The 25,952-nt window shown below is 59.8% G+C and overlaps 2 protein-coding genes across 2 annotated transcripts; both read left to right on the top strand.

Annotated features, from left to right (window-relative positions):
• The first annotated feature begins 817 nt into the window (after positions 1-817).
• On the top strand, positions 818-3,170 carry PTX4 (pentraxin 4). Its single transcript, XM_069809796.1, has 2 exons — positions 818-1,321; positions 1,467-3,170. The coding sequence occupies exons 1-2, from the start codon at positions 1,112-1,114 to the stop codon at positions 2,721-2,723; spliced, it is 1,467 nt and encodes a 488-aa protein (XP_069665897.1). The 5' UTR covers positions 818-1,111; the 3' UTR covers positions 2,724-3,170.
• A 631-nt stretch (positions 3,171-3,801) lies between these two features.
• Positions 3,802-25,345, top strand: CLCN7 (chloride voltage-gated channel 7). Its single transcript, XM_069809794.1, has 25 exons — positions 3,802-3,967; positions 11,581-11,652; positions 12,893-12,964; positions 13,163-13,228; positions 13,814-13,946; positions 14,293-14,402; positions 15,181-15,261; positions 15,702-15,764; positions 16,325-16,408; positions 16,572-16,665; positions 17,091-17,155; positions 17,631-17,747; positions 18,094-18,148; positions 18,706-18,766; positions 19,576-19,714; positions 19,975-20,068; positions 21,410-21,579; positions 21,924-21,975; positions 22,281-22,408; positions 22,588-22,673; positions 22,973-23,105; positions 23,239-23,298; positions 23,636-23,812; positions 23,920-24,000; positions 24,128-25,345. The coding sequence occupies exons 1-25, from the start codon at positions 3,839-3,841 to the stop codon at positions 24,212-24,214; spliced, it is 2,409 nt and encodes an 802-aa protein (XP_069665895.1). The 5' UTR covers positions 3,802-3,838; the 3' UTR covers positions 24,215-25,345.
• Positions 25,346-25,952: the final 607 nt, after the last annotated feature.

The raw sequence follows: 25,952 nt of genomic DNA on the forward strand, positions 1-25,952 counted from the left end.
CCGGCTGGAAGCCCCGCCCCCTGCCCCGCCCCTGGTCTGAAGCTCCGCCTACGGTCGGCGCTGCTTGCGCGCGCGTGCTGCCGCCCCGTGGTGGCCCGCGCGCCCCAGGCTGGTTGCGCTGCCCGCACAGTCCTGTCCTGCCTGCACTGCCCTGCCTGCCCTGCCCTGCCTGCACTGCCCTGCCCTGCCTGCCCTGCCCTGCCCTGCCTGCACTGTCCTGCCTGCACTGCCCTGCCTGCCCTGTCCTGTCCTGCCTGCCCTGCCCTGCCTGCACTGTCCTGCCTGCACTGCCCTGCCTGCACTGTCCTGTCCTGCCTGCCCTGCCCTGCCTGCACTGTCCTGCCTGCACTGTCCTGTCTTGTCCTGCCTGCTCTGCACTGCCCTGCCTGCACTGTCCTGTCCTGTCCTGCCTGCTCTGCACTGCCCTGCCTGCACTGTCCTGTCCTGTCCTGTCCTGCCTGGTCTGCACTGCCCTGCCTGCACTGTCCTGTCCTGCCTGCACTGACTGCCCTGCCCGCACAGTCCTGCCCTGTCTGGACTGTCCTGCCTGCACTGTCCTGTCCTGCCTGCTCTGCACTGCCCTGTCCTGCCTGCACTGACTGCCCTGCCCGCACAGTCCTGCCCTGTCTGGACTGCCCTGCCTGCACTGTCCTGTCCTGCCCTGCCTGCACTGTCCTGTCCTGCCCTGCCCGCACAGTCCTGCCCTGTCTGGACTGCCCTGCCCGCACAGTCCTGCCCTGTCTGGGCTGTCCTGCCTGCACTGCCCTGTCCTGCCTGCACTGACTGCCCTGCCCGCACAGTCCTGCCCTGCCTGTCCACCCTGCCTTGCATTGAGCCTATTAGTCTGAGACTCCCCCCCCCGCTGCCCTCAGGGAGCTGCCCCACATGGCTGGGCCCACCGGGGCCGTGCGCCCAGGGGTCCCCCCACACCTTCCCCCACCCCACAGCTCAGCACCCCCTGCCTGGCCCCTGACCCGGGCAGCCAGAGCCCCGGGGAGCTCCTGGGCCAGGGCCAACCGCCTCCGCAGAGTGTCTGGCCCGGGGCCGCAGGGCTGGGAGCCCCGGTGCTGGCGGCTGCTGGGGCGCGCCAGCGGTGGCTGCGGATCTCATCATGGTGGAGGCCGTCCCGGGGAGGGCACTGCGGGGGCCAGGGCTGGCCCTGCTGTGCAGGCAGAAAGTGTCCAGCAGCGGCATGGCGGGGACAGTGCTGCCCCTCTGCCTGCTCCTTGCTGCTGCCCTGCGTGGTGCCCTGACCCAGGCGCCGGGGCATGGGGCCCGGCCGGGCCCCCTGCTCCTGCGGCTGTGGCGGCTGGAGGAGCAGGTGGGTGCCTGGGTTGGGGAGGGGGTGCAGCCCGGCCTGTGCCAGGGGGGAACTCGGCGTTTCGGGCCGGGCTTGGGGTCGGCAGCGCCGCAGGGGCCTGGCACCGGGGTGTAGGTTCACCCCACCTTGCCCCGCTCCCTTGCAGTTTCACCGGCTCCGGGAGGTGACACTGAACCATCTCCAGAGCATCGCCAGGAACTACAACATCTCTTACAACATCGATGGACGCTTCCGGGTGCTGGCAGAGCAGGCAGAGGCGGCTGCTGCTGCCCGGGCCACCCTGGGTGCCGAACTTGCCCGCCTGGCCACCAGCGGTTGGCGGCTGCACCGCAGGCTGAAGAGGCTGGAGGGAACAGTGGGTGCCCTGAGCCCGCTGCACCGCCCGGTCACCCACGCACCGGGTGCATGGGTAGAGGCTGGCACCAAGCCACACAGCCTGCCGGATGCTGCCCAGAGCTGGGGCAGCCAGCTGGAGTGGGAGCCGCAGAGACGGGTGGCCCCCAGCAACCCCAGGCCTGGGCGCCCGAAGGCAAGGCGGTGGCAGCAACACCGGCAGGAGGAAGGACACCAGCTGTCGGCCAGTGGCGGGGCCAGCAGTGCACCTGGGGAGGATGCAGAGGCCCCTCGCAGTGCAGCACCAGGACCCCAAGCTGTGGCACTGGCACTCCCCACCGTGACCACGGTCCCCCAGGAGCAGCCGCCAGCCCCCCAGCAGCCAGGAGAGGGTAGGTACGGGCCCCCTGACCTGGCACCCACATCCCCAGCCTGCCGCACCGGTGCTGTCCTGCTCTTCCCCAACACTTCTGCTGAGCACATGGCTGTCCTGAGGCCGGGGCCACGCCAGGGGCTGCAGGCGCTGTCACTTTGCACCTGGCTGGCCACCCCAGCCCCCTGCCTCGGTGCCCTTCTCTCCTATGCCACCGAGGACGGCGGCAGCAAGCTGGGTGTGCGTAGCCATTGTGGGGACCTCCCTGGCTCTGCGCACTTCGTCATCGGGGATGGGCAGTTTCGGGAGATCCCGGTGATGCCACTCCTGGATGGCAAGTGGCACCACCTTTGCCTCATCTGGTCCTCTGGCCAGGGCCAGTACCGTTTCTACGTGGACAGGCAGCTGCTGGCTGCCGGCTCTGGCTTCCGGCAGGGCTATGAAATTTCCGCTGGTGGCTTGCTGGTGCTGGGCCAGGAGCAGGACCACCCCGGCAGGGACTTTGGCACCGCAGAAGCTTTTGTGGGTCACCTGGCTGGCTTCGCTCTCTGGAGCCGGGCTCTCCTGCCCGGGGAGGTGGCCAGCATGGCGACCAGCCAGGGGCTGCCCTGCAGCCCCCTCCTCACGCTGGCTGATGCCTCCCTGCAGGGTGGGGTGAGGAGGGTGGCGTGTCCCTGCCTCCAGCACTGCCTGTGACAAGCTTGGCAGCGGGAACAGTGCCAGCTGCCAGCTTTCACAGCTGGCTCACGGTGCCAATGCTGGCACGAGCTGCATCCTCCTGAGGTGATGGGACACCTGACAGAGAGGGTGTCTCAGGACCAGGACCACTGGACATGGGGAAAAGGAAAAGGGGTAGCCAGAGGTGGGACCCAGTCCTGGGGCCTGTCCCAAAGCCGGGTCATCAGCTCCTGCCCCCAGAGGATGTACTGCCTCATCGTTCCTATTAAAAAGCTCTGGGCAGAGAAGAAGCCTCATTTATTTCTGGTCTTGCTCTTCACTGTAACGCTCGCTGCCACTTACAGCCAGGCAGGAGCTGCTCAACACAGGCAGCTGGAGCCCCAGGCTGGGTCACATGCAGGTGACCCCTGCCCGTCCCCTGCCACTGCCGCTGTCTGCCACTGAGTCAGACCCAGGGGGAATTTGTAGCACGGAAAAGCCCGTGACCGTGAGTGAGCCAGAGGTGCCGGAGCAAGTGCCATCTGTCCCGTGTGCCCAGCCCCACACCAGAGGGGCTCCTGGGGCGGTGCCAAGCTTTGGGCCGAGCTGTGCTGCTCTGGGGGGCTCGGGTGAAGCACACAAAACGCTCCCAAACGGCTGCCCTGCGAAATTCTCTGCCAGGAGAGTAGGAGCAGCACCGGCTCTGGCTGCTCCCCAGCCCCGTGTTCCCCGGGGTCGGCGGGGCCTTGCTGCCTGGCCACGGCTGACAGCTGGAGGTCGTGCCCGGGCCCGGTGTGGGGCAAGGCCTTGCAGTGGTCCTGCAGCCTCCCGGGCTGCCGTCACCGCTGTCACGCCCGCGTCAGGCCCCAGCGCGGTAGAGCCCGGCCCCGGCCCGTCCCGCAGCCGCCTCGGGGGACGCGCTCCGGCCCCTTCTCCCAGGGAGGGGCGAGGGGGTGCTGCGGACGGGACTACAACTCCCATGGTGCCGCGGGGCGGGGCGGCCCCCGCCGGCCGCCGTAGCGCTCACGTGAGGGCGGCGGCGCCGCGGTCACATGACCGGCCGGTGAGGCAGGGGCCGGTGGAGGTGCGTGCTGCTGCTGCTGCCGCCGCCGCCGTCACCCCCCTCCTCCTCCTCCCCCCCCCCCCCCCCCCGCATGGCCAACGTCGCCAAGAAGGTGTCCTGGTCCGGTCGCGACCGCGACGACGATGACGACGAGCGCGTGGGCGAGACCACCCCGCTACTCAACGGCACCGGTCCTGGGGCGGCGGCCGGCACCCGGCAGGTGGGTACCGGCGCACCGGGGTGGGAGGGGGGATCTGCCCCCTCCTGGGCCTCCCTGCGCCGAGAGGCCGCCGGAGGGGGACTGGGGCCGGCGGTTGGGGTCGTGTCCGCGTCCCCGTCCCCCTCCCTTGTAGCGTTTAACCGTGTTCGTTGCCCCGGGGCTGGGTGGCAGCTGCCGGCAGGGAGCCGCGGGGTGCCGGGGCTCTGCTCCCTGAGCAGCCCCGGGGGGAGATTGGGGCTCCTCCGCGCTCCCCCAAGCCGGGGAAAGCAGAACCTGGCAGGGCCCGGCGTGGGGAGAAGCCGGGAGGGAGCCACGGGCCCTCGGGTCACTCGTGGGGGAACAACTGAGCATGGGGACTGACTCACTGCCCAGCTCCCGCTGTGCAGCGGGGCAGTCCCGCCAAGGCCGGCTTCCATCACGAGGTGCTGGCACACGACGATGTCGGTGCCCCGCCAGGACCCCGCCGCAGCTCCACGGGGCCAGCTCCTGCTTGCTCCTCAGCTGTCCCTGCCAGCAGGACCTCGTGCTGAGCAGGGGCCTGCTCCTGCCTGCTGGGGCTGCCCTCTTTCTTCCTACTAAAAACATTGTTCTGTGAGAGAGTCCCTTGCCTGGCAGGCTGCTGCTGCCCAAGCCAAACACACCGACCTCTAATGCTGGCTTGGTGGTGGACATCATGCAGTACAGATGGAACTACGCTGGCGAAAAGCAAGTCCAGGGTGGGCTGTGTTACAAACACAGGGAGGCCAATTCCTTCTTGCAAATTAATCTTGGGTAATTAACTGAAGAGAAACTTCTCTCCAGTGTACCCTGAGGCTGTTACTTGGGCAGTCTGCCTAGCAGTCTCTCCTCCACATGCAGTGCAGTTAACTGAAGTATGCCGTGGCTCTGGCCAAGGCACTCGGTGCCTGTTACAGAGCGAAGCTGTGGCTGGGCAGGCCGTGCCAGGCAAGGGTCATGGTCTGGGCGGGATGTCACTCTGGGTCCACGGGGCACTTCTGTGCCAGCACCAGGTGAGAGAGGGGGTGCCTCTGGGTGATGTCCTTGAATTTCCTTTGAAGAGTTTGCTGGGAGACTTGAGCTTAGACAGGGAGGAGCGGTGCCAGCCTTTGGCAGCTGTTAGCAGGGATGTCTCACTGAGCATGATTCTATGCTGCCCTGCTCCTGGGCAAGTCAGAACAGCAGGCTAATTAGAGGGAAATGCAGGCTTTGTTAGGCTGGAAGTGCCTAGCGTGGTGCTGCGGGAGTGGGGCATAGTGGCTGGAAGAAGTTGCCTGTGCCATTGCAGCTGTTCTGGTGTAAAAAATAAAAATAATCTTCCCAGCTGGTACAACAGGACCCTGTGTATTTACAGCACGGGTTGTCTTTAAAGACCACGTGGTGAATTCTGCAGGTCTGAAGGGTGTTAAAATAGGGATTAACCAGATCTCGTGGCTGCAGGTCAGTTAGGAAAGGGTGTTCCTGGTGGCTTGGAAGAAATGCCTGAGCCACCCTGAGCAGTGGCAGTTGGTGGTGGAGACCTGGCACTGCCAATCTGATTTATTGTCACTGTGCCCCTTCACAGCACAGACAGCTCGGGCCCTGGCTGGTGACAAGGTGCTACGTGATGTTTTCCTTAGCAAAGGAGGAGACCGAGTACCTTGCTGGAGCTCTGAACCCACAGCTGCCCAGACCACGGGTACCCCTGCCAGTGGCACCAACCTGGCAGTGGTGGCTGGGTTGTCACGGTAGTGCTGGGGTTGCCTTTCGGTGTAGGGTGGCTGCTTCTCTCCCTCAGACAGTCCTTTGACCTAGATGCTGTATAGTCGTATTGATTGAGGTGGGAAGGCAGGACAGCTTTGGCAGAGAAACAGAGAGACTAGAGCTGCTTAGCTCACAAGAGACTTAAACTTGGGTTGTGGTAATACAATAAAAATGTCCCCAGCGGAGCTTCTTTCCTTTCTCAGATGCTTGTTCAATGGAAATGATCTTAAAGTGACAAAAGGAAACACAGGTCTGTAGTTCTCCAACCAACTGCTGCAAGAGACTGAGATTGAGCGCTTCTGGGTGAGAGGTGAGGAGGGGCTGGATAAACATGCCTGTGACCATAGAGGGGATGCTACAGGGCTGTGCCTGAGGTCTTCTCTGGTTTTGGGGCCAGCTGAGCACTGCTCTGGAGCTGACTGAGCATTTGTCCTCTCACCAGGACTTTCTAGTGCCTCGAGTATATCAAGAAGCGAGAGGCTGCCTGTGTGTCTGACCATCACGCCTGCCATGGGCTGCCCCTTTCCCACATTCTTGAGCCATGCATGTTGGTTCTCAGGCTGAAAAGTGGGTGGACAATTTTAGTAAGAGACTGGATTTCCATCATTAGGCATTTTTGGAAAGAGAACACTTTTCCTTTGCTACCCATCGAAGATATGCTCTGTGTTTGTGCTAAAATGCCTTGACTTTGGGATTGGTATAATTCTCCTGCTCCAGAGGGTGCCTGGAACAGTGGGTGTGGGCAGGTGGTCACCTAAATGTGGACCAGGCTGGCTGCAGCTGCTGAGTGGCTCATCCTTCTTAACCCCTGTGTGTTTGTTCTGCATCTCTAGATGTTGTTGGTCTTGTTTTTTTTTACTTTAAGTAGCAGGGTGCAAAATGCAGCCTTTGTGGCTGGCTGGCAATGCCGGAGGGCTGCCGCACTTGCTGCAATCGGAAAATCTTGGTGGGGGAGGGAGAAAAAGAGAAGTCCCCTGGGTGAGCCCCGATTCCTGACAGATGGGCTGCAGGTTGCGTGTCTGCTGGGTGCTGGCAGAGAGGCTGCCTGTCCCCTGCCTGCCTGCTGCGAGGAGCCTGGAGCTGGCCTCCCTGGAAAGCCACTGCCCTCGGGTGGTGGCAGGAACTTCCCCAAGGAGAGGGGTTTTAGCAAGTCCAGTCCCTTCTGCTGGATGGGGACTGCAGCAGTGCTTTAACCTTGTGCTGCTCCTCTGCAGAGGGCCCACATGGGACAAAGTGCCCGGAGAAAGGCAGGTGGGCCAGGACAATAACGGCGTCTCCTGGGGCAAGGAGCAACTGTGCCCTGGAGTGGCAGTGGAAGCCTGGAAGCAAAATCGTAGCTGAGTGGTGACGCTACAGGGAGAGTCTGGACGCTTTCTCCCACCTTATGGGCCTGGAGGTGAGGAGCCTTGTTGTCTCCTGGTGTGGTGCATTTCAGGGATGATGGCTGTGTTGGTTTGAAGCCCATTACAGCTTTGCGTGTGTGTCAGAGGAGGGGGATTTCAAAAGCCCTGCAGCTCATCTCCCCCGTACGCTGCCATAGCTGGTGACAGGGCTTTCCCTGCCAGTGAACTACCCGGTGATGCAGCCTTGCAGCCTGAAGCCATTCTTCCCACCCAAGCAGGTACCGGGGGCTCCGTCACAGAGCCAAGAGGGCCCTGGGGGCTGGGAATCCTCTTCCTTCCCTCCCACTGCTTCTGCAATACTGCTGTGGGCTCCTGATGTGGTCTGCGCCGTGCTTTATCTCATTGATAACAGAAAACCACGTGCTTCCAGTTCGTTAGTGAGCAGCAGGATGGTGATAAGGGGCAGTGTATGGGGGGTGTCTTCATGCCAGGTGGTGGTCGCTGGGGGTGAGTGATGTCCTGCAGGGAGTGGCTTTTCTGGCTCATCTCTGTGGAAATGGGCTGTGGAGCAGTCAGACGCTCCCTATTTACAGTTCTTCAGAGCAACATTTGGAAGGCACTGCTAGGTCACCATGCACACAGTGTGGGTTGGTTCTGTGGCATTTTAGCCTTGACTGAAGTCGTTTTGCTGTTCACAAACAGGGATTGCTCTTTGACTGCTCTGCTTGGAGGTAAAACACTGCTGTGGCATCAGGTATAGCAGTGTGGCTTCTTGTCACCTTTGCCAAATGAGGACACTGGCAGCAGTGCTGCTGTCTCCCACCCCGACCTGCAATGCTCCAGGCTTGTGCTGGTATCTGCATTCAGCTGCCACTGCCCGACCTTGGAGATGATCCTTCTGGGGCATGAGTAGAAGACAGTGGCTGAGATCTGCCAGATTTTTTTCGTGTTGAGATTGATCCTGAATTTGCTCTCGCCTGCTCAGAGCAGTGCTGGTGTGGGTGGCAGTGTGATGAAGGGGGAAGGGGCCTCAGGAGGTGTCTAGCCCAGCTCTCTGATAAGAGCGGATTCCTTAGACCAGTTCACTCAGGTCCATGTCTGGTGGAGATTTGGGTATTCCCAAGGACAGAGACTCTGCACCCTCTCTGGCTCCAGGTTCAGTGTGTTGCCACCCTCGGGGTGAACATTTGTCTCTGATATCTAAGCAGAAGTTCCCTTGCTGCAGCTTTGTCTGCTGCTTATTGTCCCATCAGTGCGAAGCTTCAAGGAAAGTCTGGCTCCGTCTTCTATATAACCTCTTGTTAGGTGTCCAGAGATGGCAAGAGGATCTCTCTGAGAAGCACCAGCTTTCCTTGTACACCTTACCCATGTGCTCCAGACCCTGACTGTCTTGCTGGACTTGCTCCTGTGTCTCCATGCCTTTCTTGTCCCAGGAAGCCCAAACTGGATGCCAAATCCCAGGTGTGCTATTGCATGTGCCAGGCAGAGGCATGGCATCTCTTTCCTGGACCTCTTGGCTGTGGTCTTGCACCACCCAGGAGGTGGTCAACCACCTCCACTGCAGGTTTGTGCCACTGACTCCTCTTCAACTTGTTCACCAGCTTGCTGCGAGACTTTTTCAGCAAAGCTGCTTTCTAACCACTGGGGCACATCCATCCGAGGTGCAGGGCTTTGTATTTGCCTCTGCTAAACTTTGGGGGCTTCCCTACAGCCTGGTGAGGTCCCTCTAAGAGCAGCCCTGCCTGCCAGCATACCAGTTGCCCTGCTGACAAAGATGTTAAGCAGTTTTGGTCCAGATCAAGGCTCCAGGCATCTCTTTGCAGAGCTCAAAATGGGTGAGGAATTAGCTTTACCACTCAAATGGGGCAGGTGCTGAGGTGCCATTGCTGTTCATGTGCTGCAGTTGGAGGCAGGCTCAGCTGGCCCAAGAGCCTCTCCTGGGACAGGAGAGCTGTTAACTCATCTGCGTCCTCTCGGTTTTGGCAACAGTGCATGTTGTTATGTGGAGATAATCGTACCACGGTCACACCAACATCATATGTACCCGAGATCAGCAGCTGTATTGGCCTGAGTTTGAAAAACAACCAGAGGGTAGTGCTCTCTGTGTGCTCAGTGAATCTTTGAGCTGTGCACAACCTTCTGTATTGGCTCCTGGCTTCCTGAATCCCCCTTGTCACTCTTGTAAAAGTTGGGCACTGGTGGAAATAGCTTTTTTCCTGTCCTCCTGGCATGTGATCCCTGTGCCAGGTGAGACAGGAGCCAGCCCTCCGCTTGCAGAGCGGCTCAGCCCATCTGGATGCCAGAGGGATGCCAGGACTTAGGGGGAGGAGGTATGGGGCATATTAAAAACATGCTGTTTGTCTTAACAAAGTTCAGCTTCAGGTTCAACTGCAATTCCTTTCCTTTCATTTGTGCTTGGGTTCTGCTGCTGCCTAATCCGTTGGGATTGGAACTGCCATGCCCTAGCCACTTGCTCCATAGGGAAGGGGTGTCTGGGGGGTGTCACCAGTTCAGCCACGTTTGGTCTTTCTGCAGACCCCCATGGCTAGCAGAAGGAGAATTTCCCCAAAGGACTGGTCCTGTCTGAGGTCTTGGTGCCTGAGGTCTGAGCCCATGTCTGAGCAGGCGACAATGGCATGAGTGACCGTTTCCATCTCGTTGCCTTGATCTTGCCCTGGATGTGTGGCATCTAATGGGAGCCTTAAATCTTTGTGCTTCATGAAGCCAGCTGGAGGTTGGTTCACTTGCAAGGTCTCAGCTTTGTCTTTCCCAGGGCAAAGACCATGTCCTTCCCCCCTCCCCAGGATGGTGGGGGCTGAGCAGGGACCTCTGCCTGCCGCCAGAGCAGCTGGGCATCAGTGGGCACTGAAACGGGCAGTTCCTGCCTCCAGCTTGTGACTCAGCGTAAGTTCCCATCCATGTCCCCCCAGGGAGGTGACAGCTTTGGGTGTGCCCAGTTCGTAGGAGCCTGCAGTGGTCTGCTCTGACTGTCAGGAGAAGGGTTCACCTGGAGCCATCACGGACCAGAACCAAAGCCCAGGCTGCTTTCACCAAACCAGTGTCCAAAAACAGCTGCATGGAGCATTTTGTGCTCAGCCCTTCCTGTGAGCTCAGGCTGCTGGGGACAAAAGGGGGCCGAAGAGGGTTTGAGAAGCTGGGGCGAAACCTGCCTGCAGGTCAGGGAGTGAATGAGAACATGGAGCAGACGGAGAAATGGGAAAATAGGTCAGGCTGCAAACACAAAGGGATATATTCTTTGTCTGCAGTGACGTGTGTGGCTCCCGGCCGCTCTGGCCTGCACGTTCCAGACTGGATCGGTGGGGATTAAAGCAGCAGGGGCTCGATCTCAGATCTGCCAGCTTGCCAGCAGAGAGAGACCGACGTGCCAGGGCCCTGCTGTTGCTTGCCATCCCTCTTTTATTCTCCAGTCCTTTAGCCTGGCAGCTGGGGAGGGATGAGGCTCTGGAGGGGAAGATCTTAATGTTGAGAAATGATGTTTGGGCTGTGCTTAGTGACAGTGCTGCTCGCGTCCCTGTGTTTCACAATGGCAGAGGGGTGACAGCAGCTTGCCTGGTTGTGCCGCATCCCCTCACGGCACTGCCCAGCTGGAGGCTGGCTCGGCTGCAGCCCAAGCCCTTGCCTGCATTGGCCAGGCGATGAGAGGTGCCCCAGATAGTCCAAAAAACTCTCATGTTATGCAATTGCGCTGCCAGTAACAAGCCCGAGTGGTCACCAGCGAAAGGAGAACCTGCTCCCTAGAGGGAGATGCAAATGCTCCTTCCCAGCATCGCAGTGGGGCCGGCTCGGAGAGGCGCCGGTGACCCTGAGGCTGCGTGCCCCGCTTCCTCTTGTGTGTGCTGGCTGGCAGCCAGCCCAGCCATCGCTCCGGTCCTGGCTGCTCGGAGGGAGACAAACACGCCGACATGCTCATCTCCCTGGCTGGGAACTGCTCCCGTGGAGCAGATGGCAGAGCCAAACGTGCCCTTGGCCATCCCTTATTGCTGGCTGGGCGTGCGAGCTGGGGGGATGGCCCCGGCATGTTTTGGTGTGCTTGTGACTGTGGAGATGGCGCTTTCTGTTTGGGGGGGTCTGTCCCTCCCCAGCTCCAAGGGAGCGTGGAATGTGCTACTCAGCATGGGTTTGCTGGTTACGTGGCTGCTGCATTGGGGTACTGCACTTGTTGGCCAGAGGCTGTTGGTGACTCTCACCAGCTCTTGGGGCTGCTGGCTGCCAGTCCTGAAGGAGCCGCTGCTGGCTGGCACCTTTCCTGGGTGAGCCAGCTCTGCCAGCTAACAGGTTAGAGTGGCTTGCCCAAACCCTGGCAGACTGCTGCTGCTTCGAGCTCCCTCTGGGGTGGTGGGTCCCACCTCCTCAGTGTGTCCTCCGAGAGCAGTCCTCTGTGGGTGCTGCACTTTGGGGGGCTTGGGCTGTGGGCAGGCAGAGCATAAGCACCCGCGTGCTTGCTTCTGCCTTCTGCCAAGGCTTGCAGTGCATTCAGGAACTGACCCCATTTTCCCCTTCTCTCCTCAGCTCACTCCTTCCTCCTTCCTGCGCATCGGGCAGCTGAGCAATGTGGACCTCAACGAGGATGTCCGTGAGCTGGTGAGTGGCACAGAAAGAGGCCCACCATTACCGAGACCCCTTCCCTTCTTCCACTAACAGCACTAACGGCTGTTTTTGTTCCCCCCACTCACATCCTGCTTGTCCCACGAGGGCTCCAGTGCTTCCTGCTGGGCTGGGTGACCTTTGCGGCATGGACTGCCTGCTGCTCTGCCTCGACTGTCGCTGCTTCCCCTTAGTCGCAGCACTGGCCCAAGGACATCGCGGTCCCCTGCACCTCTCTGGGCGGCAGCACCAGCCCGCCGGCACAGAGACCTTCCTCCCGTGGGAGCAAATGCACAAGCGGGTGGGGTGGGAAGGGATTTCTTCCTTGTTGCCATGAGAGCTCCTTCAAGCTGCTTCTCTTGCCTGCTGCCCAGCTCGGCGTGAAGGCAGGGGAGGGGACAAGCAGTGTCACAGCAGCTCGGGGGGGAACATCTCAGCCCTGGGGACAGGGCTGGTGGCAGAGGGGGCATCTTGCAAAAACTCTCAGGTTTCAAGTTATTCCCCCCCACCCCCAAAAAGTTTTTCTTTCCCAGATGCTTCTGCCTCAGCTCCAGAGCTGTAGGAAGAGCAAACGAGAAGACAACTTTTGCTAAATATTTCCTGTGGAATTCTTAAATGGGAAGGAATATCTCTTAATCCGGCGCCTCAGAGGACAAGCTGGGCCTGCTTTGGCAGGCTGTAACGTGGGGCTGGTGAAGGGTGTGGGGTGCTGCTGCCCCGGGAGCCCCTCCAGCATCCTTGGTAAATGCCCTAATTTGGAGCTGGGAACAGCTTGCACGGTCAAAGGCATTTGGGAAACAGAATTTGGTTTCTGCCCAAAAACGTGAGCCTGCTTGAAATAGCTCCTTGCTTTTGGCCGAAGGAATTTCCTGCCGAGATGAAAGGTTGCCCTCAGCCGGAGCACGAAGCCACTTGGAGGCAACGCTGGATCAACATGGCAGCGTGGTACCCAGCTGGGCAAACCCCCCATCTGCTCATGGGGAAATGTCCTGCCCGGAGGTGGAGAGGCAGTGGGTGAGAGTGCTCACCCAACCGCCTGTTCCAGCTGCCTTAAATCCCATACATCCACCAACTGGTGGAAAATCATTGCAAATCCCAGCCTGCCAGGCAGCTTGCACTCTGCAGTCCTCACTGCCTCTCCTGAGTGTAAAAACTAGTGTTAAACCAGCAGTTATACAGCAGAGGGGAGGGTTGGACTTGGGCCTGGCCATCGTAACTCATGCATCACGTCCTGCAGGAGACGGAGCTCCCTCGGCAGCATCCCAATGAGATCCCCCACAACGAGAAGCTCCTGTCGCTCAAGTATGAGGTAAGTGCCCATCTCCCCCGGTCTCGGCTCTGCTCCCTGGGGTGCAGCAGGTAAGGTACATGGGGCAAGGACTCGTGGCTGCCCAGCTAGGGGGGTTTCAATGGGGAAGGAGCGAGATTGAGGGAGCCAAATGATACAGGGGTGTGGAATCTCTTCCCCTCTGCTAGATGGTAACAACATCTCCCTTTCCTGAACTAGAGCTTGGACTATGACAACAGTGAAAACCAGCTGTTCCTGGAGGAGGAGAGGAGAATAAACCACACAGTGAGTCTTGCTGTGACCTGGCTGCCCACTGTCCCCACAGCCAGGATGGCCCAGGGAAGCTGTTCCCCCTGCCTGGCTGCTGGGGGGCTTCTCTGTGATGGGAGAGGTTGTGCTTAAAGCAGCGCTTGAGCTGGGGTGGGTTTATGGGCACTGACCAGCTTGTGAAAAGCTGTAAAACCTCAGGAGCAAGGACCCAGCATAGGATGGTTTGAATGGGAGCTAGCCTGGGTATGCATGGTGGCATTGCTGGGCAGCACAGGGCAGGTCCCTGAGCAGAGGGCCTTCTGGAACCATGTGAAGCATCTGCCCTGGGGGCTTTGGGAGTCAGTGCCACAGCAAGAAGCCCAACAGGAAGGGCCTGACGGAGGCAGGCAAGCTGGAAAAGGACATCTGCTGTTAGGGATCCCACACAGGGGCTTTGCAATCCTGGGTCAGCCAGAATCGGTTTTCCCTGGGCAGCTCTCCTCGGAGCTGCCCAGGCTTAGGGCTGTGTTGGGGAAGGTGGCCAGGTGGGTTTGAGTCCCCTCAGTGCTGGCAGGGGCTGGGCTGGGTGGCAGCAGGGTCTGATGGCTGTCTGCCCCTCAGGCTTTTCGGACGGTGGAGATAAAGCGCTGGGTCATCTGTGCCATGATCGGCATCCTTACCGGCCTCGTCGCCTGCTTTATTGATATCGTGGTGGAGAACCTGGCTGGGCTGAAATACCGGGTGGTGAAGGGCAGTATCCTCCCATGGAGCTGTGGCCACCAGCCAGCTGGGAGCTGTGGGATCTCTGCTCTTGGTAGCCATGGGAGGGGTGCTGGGGGAGACGGCAGCGCTTCCTTGCCTGGGTTTGTTGGCAAGACCCTGCTGCCCAAGGTGCTGCCAAGTGCCTGGCTGCTCTGTGGGGCTGAGCTGTGGCTGGGCACTGCTGTAATGGAGGAGGCTCCTTGCAGCAGCCCAGGCTGCCCTAAGAGCACAGGATCTGCTGCGCTGCCATAGCTGAAGAAGCATTTTATCAACACATTATCATGGTGGGAGGGATGGTACCCAACCAATACTTGCCTTTCCTTGAGCTGCTTCCCCAGACATTGACAAGTTCACAGAGAAAGGGGGCCTGTCTTTCTCCCTGTTGCTCTGGGCCACCCTGAATGCCAGCGTGGTGATGGTGGGGTCCGTGATTGTTGCTTTCATAGAGGTAAGTGTTTGGAACTGGTCTGGGTTGGGGTATCCCTGTACCTCCTGCCCTGGCTCTTTACATGGTTGGAAGCAGGATCGTGTCTCCAGAAAACATGCAAATTTGTGTAATAGCAAATATACTTCTGCCAAATTGGCTCTTGGTAGCCCCAGTTCCTCGGCATTGGCTCCAGCTGTGCTGTCGAGTTTCTCTGGGTTTGTCAGACTGACGAGACGTGCCAGCCTTCGCTGGCAGCCGCAGCCTGGGGCAGAGGGTGTGCTCCAGCCTTGGGCACAGGCGCAGCTCTCGCAAGCCTTGGCCCTGGCCTGGCCTCTCCACGTTGGGGCTACATGAGTGCCAGCAGAGAGCAGGCTGATTGGATGCCTCGGGGACATGGTCTGGGGGACAAGCCAGAGACTGGGGCCGGTTATGGCTGGGAGGGGGCGATGGCTCCCTATGGGCCACTCTGAGTCAGCAGTGTCTTCCCTGTGGCTTTACACTTGCTCTCCCTGGCCATCAAGTGTGAGCCTTCTGCAGCAATGGGCCTCTTGCCATGGCGTGGTGGTGGGAACACCCTAGTGTCCTCCCAGAACCCAGTCTCACTGTCATATTTGCCCTTAGAGGCAGTGGGTGCCTCCCTCAAGCCCACCTCCAGAGCATGTAGATAGGCTTTGGCCTCATCTCTGAGCTTACCCAAGGGTGTGCTTGGTGTGCCCTGTGCTGAGAGACAGGGGTAAGGTGGCCAGCGTGTCCCCATCCTGTACATGGCAGCCACTCATGTTCTCCCTGCTCCCTGCAGCCCGTCGCAGCTGGCAGTGGCATTCCCCAGATCAAATGCTATCTCAACGGCGTGAAGATCCCGCACGTTGTCCGCCTCAAGGTAGGAAGCAGGAGGTGGTGGGATGCATGTCTTCTGCCTGTGATGGGGCCCCCTCCACTGGGCTGGCCCCGGGCGTGTTGTGTCCTGATGGGGTGGTCCCTGCCTGCGCTGCGGCAGAGGAGGAGCTGGTACGAGCTCCTGACCACCCTGCTGCCCTGCCCAGCTCCGTAGCTGTTCCCCCTGGTGTCAGGCAGTTAAATGTCCTGCCCTGGGATCGGCAGCTGGCACTGGGAAGAGCAGCCTTAAGTAATTTTTTGCTCTGGCCAAGAAGCAAGTTGGCCGACCCCATTGCCACAACGGAGGGCTGAGAATCACAAGTTCACCAGGGTCACTGGCTCCTGCCCCTGCGGCTGGCTGGGTCCGTGTCCCCCATGGCTGTTGCAGTCATGATCCTTGTGCCACCCACGTGATGTGCTGTGCTTGTCGTCTCTGTTTTGCAGACCCTGGTAATCAAAGTCTGCGGAGTCATCCTCTCGGTGGTCGGCGGCCTGGCCGTTGGGAAGGTGATGTGCACAAAGCGCTCCCTGGCATGATGCTAGCATGTTGTTACCCACTGCTCGCACATGTGCCGCAGCCTGTCACCAGCCCTGTGCTGCAGAGACTTCCCAGTTTTATTCCCCAGTGTGCTGGCCAAGGTGACTATGGCATGGCCAGGTTTGGGGAGCCCCCAGGGTGTGTGGTGCCACCGAGCCAGCCTGTGTGTGGCTCAGCTGAGGGCATGAGAGCAGCAGCCTACATCCATCGGTGGTTGTCCCTGCAAATGTCAGATGGGGGAGACCTGGGTGCCCCATTGGGACCTTTCTAGCTTGCTGGGATTGAAGGCAGGCAAGGGAAGCCCCTGTCTCCTCGGCTGGAGAGAGCGCTGTTGGGAAGAGGAGGTGGCCACAGGAGCCACTTGCTAGAACGAGGGTTTAAGGGGGTAAAATGGCAAGGTCTGCTTCCCAGAGGAAAATCCTCCTGGCCAGCTTCTTCAGGGCTGCAACCTGGTGTGCGACATTCAACCATCCCTGACTGTCCCTGGGGTTCTTCCTTCTCTGATCTGACTCTGCTCTCCTGCCTGTAGGAAGGACCCATGATTCACTCTGGAGCGGTGATTGCTGCTGGGATCTCCCAGGGAAGATCCACATCTTTAAAGCGAGACTTCAAGGTTGGTGCTGAGGGGCTGAACTGCAGGTGACCCTCCTGTGCCCAAACCGGGCTGTTCCTCAGGGTCACGCTGGTGACTTGGGGTCATATATGGCATACCCTGTGTTTCCCCTAAACTCACGCCTGTGGCCAGCCCTAAACCTGCTTTCGCTTTGGTGTTTCAGATCTTTGAGTACTTCCGCAGAGACACGGAAAAGAGGGACTTTGTCTCAGCTGGAGCTGCTGCTGGTGTCTCGGCTGCGTTTGGTGCCCCTGTAGGTATGTATCTTAGCTTTCTGATGCTGAGTGGTATACCTGCACGTGGACCTCATTAGGAGGTTGCTCCCACTTGCATGCACACAGCTGCCAGGATCTGCTTAGGGGACTGCAGGAGCCCTCCTGCAAAGTGCCCAGCCCAGCTCCAAGCTGTCCTGCCATGCCACGCAGGTCTTGGGAAGACAAGAGGGGGGTCATCTGTCTCTGATCCCAAATGTTGCCTCCCTGCAATGGAGGAGGGCAGTCACTGTGACCAGTACATCACTGATGGCTTGGTGGGCTTGCTGGTGCCTTCGCTGGAGCCTGTGAGGTCTGGGGCAGTGTGGGGCATGTGGGCTGTGATGAATTTGGGTGCCTCAGCTGGTGCTGTGAGCCAAGGGTCTGTGGCACGTGCCCCTTGTGAAGGTGTTTGTGCCTTGCATTTGCAGGGGGTGTCCTCTTCAGCTTGGAGGAAGGAGCTTCCTTCTGGAACCAGTTCCTGACATGGAGAATCGTAAGTGCTGGAAAGCAAGAGCAGTAAACTGAGGGCTGCCAGTTCTGGTGTGATGCATTGCCTTTTCCCAATGCCCCGCAGCCCCAGGCCTCCTGCCATCCCTGCCCCAGCTGGGCAGCCATGTGTAACACATCCCAGGGAACAGTATCTCAGCTCCCCTTCTGTGCCCTGGTCATCAGGGGCTGAATTTGGACCTGGTTGAGTAACATCTTGCTGCCAACTACTTTCTAAGGGAGCAGCCTTGGGCTGTGCTCCTGGGCAACGGAAAGGCGAAAGGAGGAGCAAGCCCCTGGTTGGTGTAAGCTGTCCAGAGTGCTGCCACAGGGAATGTGGCTTCTTGTCCCCACCATACCATGGGTACCAAGCCCTACCCAAGGGCCTAGGAGGGGGCGGTTCGAGGTAGTGCAGGGGGCAAATGTTAAGGGAGCAGGGCTGGAGGCATCTGGCAGTGACTCTGGGCTGCATCTCCTTCCAGTTCTTTGCCTCCATGATCTCTACGTTCACTCTCAACTCTGTCCTGAGTGTTTACCATGGCAATGCTTGGGATCTCTCCAGCCCTGGGCTCATCAACTTTGGCAGGTTTGATAATGAGGTATGGCACAGATATTCCCCATGTAGGGCTCTGTTTGGGGTGGTTAGAAGCAACCCATGGCAGCTTGGGGTCACCAGTCTGTCTTAAAACATCACCCAGGGGCTGAGGCAGGCTCTGCCCTAGCAGGCTGTGGGGTCTGGCCAGATCCCAGCTCCACCAATCCCAGCAGAAAGCTTTTCTGCAGCCATTGCTGGGTCTGGGGGCTGCAGGGTGTCCAGAGGAGACTTTGTGGCAGCTCTGGGAGCCGCTCGCCAGCACAGGCTTGTGCTGTCCCAGCAGACAGTGACCAGCTGCAGGGCTGCAGATGGGCCAGGAGATCTGAAACCCGTTTCTTTCTTGCTTGCAGAAAATGGGATACACGATCCAGGAAATTCCTATCTTCATCTTTATGGGAGTGGTTGGTAAGAGAGTGCTGCTATTTCAATTTGATCAGTCTGAATAATTTCCTCTGTTCTGTCTGGGTCTAAAAAGCTTTCGGATCCAGTTTCCTGGGGAGAATGTGAAATCCATTAAACTCTGGAGCAGAGGCTGTGGGGCTTACACGGGGATGAGAGCTGGATCCTGGCCCAACCCTTACCTTTGTAGCAAAGGCGAGCCCCTTTGCAGTACATGGATTAAAGTCATGGAGTGGGGTCAGTGCATGGCAGTCACGGGCAGCCCCTTGCTTTCAAATGAGCTGCTCTTATCCCTGCGGAGTTGGCCGGTCCCTTGTTTCCCGAGTGCCAGGGCTGTGACACTGGCCCCTGGCCACCCTGCTGCTGGTGCTTGGCTCCTCTTGGTGTCAGGTCCTAGCTGTCTCTGCAGGGACAGTGTCCACATGTCCCAGGACTGCTGGTCATGCTGGATGGGTTGTTGATGTCTCCCTGTGATTCACAGGTTCCTTGTGTCCTGGGCAGCCATAGGACAGCCTGGGATCTTCATGCTGAGCTTTTCATTCACACCTTTTTTGCATTCACAGGCGGGATCCTCGGGGCCCTGTTCAATGCCCTCAACTACTGGTTAACGATGTTCCGGATCAGGTAAGAGCTCATGGGTAACTAAGGGGATTGGCATGAGTTGGCTGGCACATTCTGCACTCCCTCAGAGCACCATGCCCAGCCAGCGCAAGGCTGTAATCTCACACTTAACGTGAGCAACAGCAGCCCCTGGAAGCTGGGACGCAAAGATGCCACGTGCCTCTCGCTGCCTGCAGTCAAGGCTGTGACCCACAGCATCCTACCGTTGCTCTGACCCTGCTAAGTATTTCCCTTCAGTGACTTGAGGGCCCAAAGGAGTGCAAACACTGCACAGACCTGACTGTTATGTGCTTCTGAGAGTAACAAGAGAATGGAAGGAGCTGCTAAAGCCATCCGAGCCCGGTCTGGCACAGATAATACTTGTCACCAGCTTTTCAAACACCAGGACCAGCCTTGTGGCCTCAGGGAGGGGTGACCTATGGAGGTGGGGCGGTGAAGGGCCTGCAGCAGCTTCCAGGGAGTCACTCCTCTTGGGCCTTCACAGGCCGCAGCTTTCTGGGCTTGGTTCTGCCCTGTCCCCCCAGCCAGGTCACGCCAACCTTTGCACGGGAGCTGTGCCCGGCCCCATGTAGGGGAGGCAGGAAGGTCTGCTGGAGCTGGCTGGGCAAAGCTGCTCTCGCTGCTGGCCTCCTGCCCCAGGTAACCATGACAGCTTTGCCAGAGGACAGAGTGCAGGACAGCCTGGCAGGGTCTGGGAAGGGAGCAGAGGCAGCCAGCCTGTCTGTATGCCTGATGTGATGCGCCAAGCCAGGCTGTGGGTGATCCTGCTTGCACCCCTGGGTGACACCCTCGCTCCTCTGCTCCCTTTACAGGTACATCCACCGGCCCTGCCTCCAGGTGGTTGAGGCCATGCTGGTGGCAGCAGTGACAGCGACTGTGGGGTTCGTCATGATTTACTGCTCGAGAGACTGCCAGCCCATCCAGGGGAGCACGGTGGCATATCCCCTGCAGGTAAGTGGGGGGCACCCTGAGCCTGGGCAGAGGCTGAGGGCTGAGCAGGGAGATGAGGCCCTGCTGGGTTTTGTGGCACTGGACCTCCCAGTCAATGCCCTCCACTGTGGGCAGAGCTGGAGACCCAAGCGCAGTGTTGGTGTGCTTGCTGCCCAGAGCTGCTGCCTCGCTGACACATGTTCCCCTGAGCCTGGCAGCCTTCCCTGCTGCAGCGCAGCCCAGATCTGCCACTTCTGACCCTCTCTTCTCTTCCTCCTCAGCTTTTCTGTGCTGATGGAGAGTACAACTCCATGGCCACTGCCTTCTTCAACACACCTGAGAAGAGCGTCGTCAACCTCTTCCATGACCCTCCAGGTCTGTGCACCCGGCGAGCGGGTCCTTGAACATGAGCAGACCAGGGCTGGGCTTGTGTGAGGTGGCCAGCCTGTTCCATGGCTGCTTGTGGGATGAGGCAGGGGATGATCAGCACGGCCCCCTGAGGGCACAATGGGATCCAGCAAAGCACCCCGCCTGCTCCTTTCCTGTGGTGGTGGAAGGAGGAGGGATGGATACTGCGCCTGGTGGCACCTACGAGCTTGGCCAAGGGCTGTGGTCTTGGGAGCCTGTGGACAAGGACCTGGTTTTGTTTGTGCATGTTTGCAAGCTGTTGCTTGTGAGTTGTGTGGGAGCATGTATGACCCTTGCTGGCTGTCTGAAGTCTGTCCTGGAAATGTCCCTGGCTGTTTTCTTAATTAGCAGGGCCTATTGCCCCAGAATGACTTTACCTTCTGGGCAAGTTGTGGAGGTGGATCTTGGGGTTTGGATTTGCTTGAGAAATGCAATGTGGCTCCCAGGTTCCCGCTCCCGTTTCCCTTGGTCCTAGTATAAGATCAGTGTGCCCTCTGCCTGCTGGTCTGAGTTTCATGCTCAGCTCCATGTGGGCAGGGAGCAGACAGCTCCAAATTTCTAGACAGTCAGCCCAGACAGTGCAGCTTGGCCACCTGAAGCCAAGTGATGATCGTCCTGTGTCTCAGGGCTGCTCCCTGCAGTGCTGGGTCCTCCCTGGCTCAGGGCTTCAGTCCATTGACCTCTCTGTGAAGGAGAGGTTGCAAAGTACTCTTTTAAACTAGACTGAGCTGCTCAGCAGTCCTAAAATAGCAGTAGGCTGAGTCCTGGGGACAGCAGGGTCTTGCTGTGATGGTACAGCCTGTGCCGTGGGGCAGCTTGGGACTGGCCAGAGCAGCCGTGGGAGCTGCGGGACAGGAGGGGGTTTGCAGGACCTACTCTGCTGAGTTGATCCCAAAGCTGGCAGTAGGACCCTTGCCAGCTCACCTCTGTCCTCCTGACCTTGTCCTCCAGTACTGGTGGTCCCTCAGGGCTTTGAAGTTCGTCATGCTGCCTCATGGGAGGCTGGGAACCACAGGGCTGGCAGGGGATGGGTCATCATGGTCGCGAGATGGAGGAAAGGCGCGTGCTGGACTCAGTGGGATGGGAGGGCTTGGGATAGCACTGGCCGGCTGGTGGAACCCTTGAGGGGACAGAATCAACCTAAAGAGCTGGTTTGAAAGGCTTGTGCTGCCAGGGCAGAAGGTGCACCTGATGAGAGGGGCTTTCACGCTGGGGCAGCTGCTTTCTGTTCTCCCATGGCTGCAGCCCATGGCAGTGTCCTCTGGGCTGCGGGACCAGCATTGACTCTACATTCTCTCTCCACCTCAGGTTCCTACAACCCCATGACACTGGGCATGTTCACCCTGATGTATTTCTTCCTGGCCTGCTGGACCTATGGCCTCACGGTGTCCGCAGGGGTTTTCATCCCCTCTCTGCTGATCGGCGCTGCCTGGGGGAGGCTCTTCGGCATCTCCCTGTCATACCTGACCAAAGGCTCAGTGAGTCCTCGGTGGGAAGGGGTGTTGGGCAGTGGGAGCCATGGCACTCAGCCCTCCTCCTCCCTTGCCACTGGGCAGGTGGCATGTGCAGGCAATGTGCATGAAGCTGGCTAAGAGCTTGGCACAGCAGTCTGGAGAGGGTTGGCTCCTCACTTGATGCCTTCCTGAGCTGGGTCTGGACTTTCCTGTGTCCCAACAGAGCCCTGCCAGCAGCTGGGCTGTGCAGCAGCCTCAGGCACTCTCCCCCACTTTGGAGGGGGGGTTGGGGGCCAGGGCACTAATCACTACCTCTGGATGCCCTGGAGACAGCAGCTAACTCGGCTCCTTCTCTCTCCTGTGCTCAGATCTGGGCTGACCCTGGGAAGTACGCCCTGATGGGAGCTGCCGCACAGCTGGGTGAGTTCCCCATGGTGCTGTCTTGGCCACCACTTGCTCATATTGGGGTGAAGGTAGCATGGAGAAAAGCAATCCCTGCTTCCCTGGTGCAGCTTCTTCCCCAGCTGAAGCTCAGCCTGGCTGTCGGCTTCCTAATGACCCTGCCAAGCAGAGGCAGCACTGGGGCACTAGTGAGGGCTGGACTCATCCAGGGCAGTCCTGGATCACTATGCAGAGACTCAGGGGCCTCAGGTGTTTTGCTATCTCCTCACCCTGCATTTCCCTGCCCTCCTAAACCCCCAAACCCCTTGGGTGTCTCTTTGCAGGTGGGATAGTGCGGATGACACTGAGTCTCACAGTCATCATGATGGAGGCAACAGGGAATGTCACCTATGGCTTCCCTATCATGCTCGTGCTGATGACAGCAAAGATTGTGGGAGACTACTTTGTGGAGGTGAGGGCTGGTGTGCCCATCAGGACATAGCGAGAGCCTGTGGGTCAGCGTTGGTGATGCTGGGGAGCCATAGGGGGGCCAGGACAAGTGTGTGCTCCCTCTCAGAGGTGAGCTGCTGCCTGGCTGTACCTCCTCAGCGTTTCACCAGGCTTCTCCTGATGGCTTTCCTCTCATTGCAGGGGCTCTATGACATGCACATTCAGCTGCAGAGCGTGCCCTTCCTGCATTGGGAAGCCCCAGTGACGTCCCACTCCCTCACAGCCAGGTAGGTGGGCTGGGGGATGCTTGTGACTCCCAGGGTGGCAGCTTTTCGACCACACTGTTGGCCTGAGCTGGAAATGGAGGTGGTGACAAAATTTGGTCCTGGGAGCCTGCTATCCCATGGTACCACCAGCCCAGCTCCTTCCCCAGCAGGGAACATGGCCTGCAGTGGATTTCCTCCCCATGTCCCTGGCAGGTTTTGGGGACAGCGGAGGCATCAGGGCTGCAGAGGCATGTGTATTGGGGGGGATATTTGGGGCATGCTGCTGTGGGGCTGTGTTTCACACCGAGCCTTCCTTGCAGGGAGGTCATGAGCACTCCTGTCACCTGCCTGCGGAGGATTGAGCGAGTGGGCACGGTTGTGGACATCCTCAGTGACACCTCCTCCAACCACAATGGCTTCCCAGTGGTGGAGAGCAACCCTGATGCCACGCAGGTGGGCTGGGTGCTGCTTGCAAGGGGATACAGCTGGGGGTTGGCCATGCAAGGACTGGCTATGATGTGGGACCCTTACCCTTGCCTTCCCCCCTCATTCCCAGCCCCATCTCATGCACAGTGCTCTGTTACAGGTTGCAGGACTGCGGGGTTTGATCCTGCGTTCCCAGCTCATCGTCCTGCTGAAGCACAAGGTGGGTGATGCTGTGTGGAGGCTATTTGGGCTGTGTCTGAGCCCCAGTGCCCTTGTCCCACTGCTGCCTCAGGCCCCTTGCTCCCTGCCTTGCTTGGGTGGAGCTGGCAGAGAGGTCCCTGTCATCTCTCTCAGCTCATCCAAGGAGACGGTAGGGGCTGCTGTGCCGTGCTGGGGTTACCCCAGCATCATCCTGCACCCCACTGGGCTCACAGACCCTGAGTAAATGGGAAACAGGCTGTTCTTCTGCAGGTGGTTCTTCTGCCCCTGTGCATTGCCCTGGCCCTGGTGCCTGTCGGTGCTGCAGGACAGTCCCCGACAGTCTCTTTCCTCCCAAGGTTTTTGTGGAAAGGGCCAACCTGAGCCTGGTGCAGCGGCGGCTGAAGCTGAAGGATTTTCGGGACGCCTACCCCCGCTTCCCCCCCATCCAGTCCATCCATGTCTCTCAGGATGAGCGCGAGTGCATGATTGACCTCAGCGAGTTCATGAACCCCTCACCCTACACTGTGCCTCAGGTAATGGCCAGGGACCCCTCCACACCCCAGCATCCCAGGTGTCATGGGTGGTTGATGGGTGCTGGCTGGGGATGCCGCAGCCCACGCAGCCCCACTCTACCTTGCAGGAGGCATCTCTGCCACGGGTGTTCAAGCTCTTCCGAGCCCTGGGACTGCGGCACCTGGTGGTTGTGGACAATCGCAACGAGGTGAGTCCCTGCTCACCATGTGCGGGCAGCCTAGGCTCCTCGGGGCTGGGGGGGGGACAGGACACGCTGCCCTTGTCCCCAGGCTCTGTATGCCAGTGTGGGCTGTACCCTGTGCCTTTCCTGGCAGGTGGTGGGCATGGTCACCCGCAAGGACCTTGCCAGGTACCGGCTGGGGAAGGAAGGCCTGGAGGAGCTCTCGCTGGCACAGACGTGACGTGGGGTGGCGTTGCCCAGCAGAGATGCACCCTGGCCCCTTGGAGCTGGGGACACCCTTTTGCAGAGGTGGGGAGAAGACTGGGCCAGTCTGTGCAGGCATCATGGTGCCTGGAGCACCGGCATGGCCGTGCTGACCTGGCTCTCCTGTCCATCACTGCCTTCTCATGTCTACTGCCTCCTTCTCACCCCTTCTTCTGCTTGCCCGAGGGATCAAAAAGTACCCTTGGTTCTGTTAGCTCCTGGCATAGGCTCTGCCTGAGGGTTGGGTGAAGGCTGGAGTGGGCCAGGGGAGCAGAAGTGTCTGGCTGAGCTGGGCACAGTCCTCTGCTATGGTACGTGGCCTCTATCGCCTTATGCCCCCAGCCTGAACTGCTCAGGACCTAGCCCTGCCCTGGCCCCTGTGGCAGGGCCTGTGTGGGGAGCAGAGGGGGGACATGGTGGGGCTCCCTCCTGCTCTCAGGGCCCCGTCCCCCCTGCCCTGTGCTCCTGCTGGCTGGGTTGGGCTGAGCCCTGGGGCAGGTGGTTGCATCTCTGCACCTCTGGCTGGAGGAGGGGGCTGTGCCCTGCGCGGCTGTGCAATAAAAGGGCTCCCATGGTTCAGCAGCTGCCGCCTCTTGCTCTTTCTTAGCTCCTCCGTTGGCCACTCTGACCCCAACCTGCCTGTGGGGGGACACCCGTGGGGTTTGGAGCAGGGGTGGGGAGGGGAGAGCTGCCTGCTCTGGGGCAGTGTTGGTCCTGCAGCCTGTGTCCCTAGCGTGTGCCCCTCTGCTGCTCTTGCCCTCCTCCCACCATTGCTGCTGCCTCTCCCCTCTACCGACGCTGGGGTCCAGAGTGACGCCGGGTGTGTTTCTGCACTTGCTGCAGCTTGTTCTGGCCCTTTCCAGCAGCCTGGGCCCTGGATCTGGGCAGGGCCAGGGAGCAGAACCTGCACTCCTCTGGGCGATGAGGAGGGCTCCAGCCCTGGCACCTCAGCTCCCCCATCTCCCACCATCCTTGCTCCTCACCTTGGCGTTGTTCCTTGCCCTGGCTTGGGGCTGCCCCCTCCTCCCTCGGGCACGGGCAACCTGGTGTCTGGAGCGACTTTTGTTTGCGGGATACTGTGCTGAAATAAAGCCTGTTTGTACTTTTATTGTGGTGCTGCCTGTCTCTTCTTCCCCTGGTGCTGCTGCCCAAACTCAGGGCCGTGTCTGTCGGTGTCCCCCCAGGGCTGAGCCAAGCCCTGTTGCCACTGCTGGTGCTGGGAGGGCACAAGCTGGGGGGCTGTATGGGGGGATGCAAGGGCCCCCCTTCCTCGGCCCTCTGGCAGGGCTGGAGTGCTGAAGGCGAGGGGCGGCTGCCCCTTCCCGGGTGCTTTTCCTTTTCAAGGCCGACAAAGAGCTACCACAAAGCAGAGAATGCCTCAGCTGGGCCTTGGTAACAAGCCAGGTCTGGTGGGGGGGGCTGTGGGGAAGGGCCAGCTGCCCTGGCACCGCGGGATGGCCCTGCTCTCCTGTGTGGGTCTGGTTCCCTGGTACTGCCATGGGGCAGGGGAGCCGTGGGGTGCAGTGGGTCCCCAAGGCAGTGATGGGTCCCTGCTGGATGCTGGCAGCCGGGTGCTTTATGAGGCCCCGCGTTGCCCTTTGCCCCAGCATGGCCGAGATAAGGAGATGGGATCCACTGACTTGGGCCGCAGAGTAAACACGGGCTGCTGGCTCCTGCCGGCACCACGCTTCCCTCCTCTTCCTGCTGCCGGGGCA

The sequence above is a fragment of the Haliaeetus albicilla genome, chromosome 22 (genome assembly GCF_947461875.1).
Source record: "Haliaeetus albicilla chromosome 22, bHalAlb1.1, whole genome shotgun sequence".
Lineage (NCBI taxonomy): Eukaryota > Metazoa > Chordata > Aves > Accipitriformes > Accipitridae > Haliaeetus > Haliaeetus albicilla.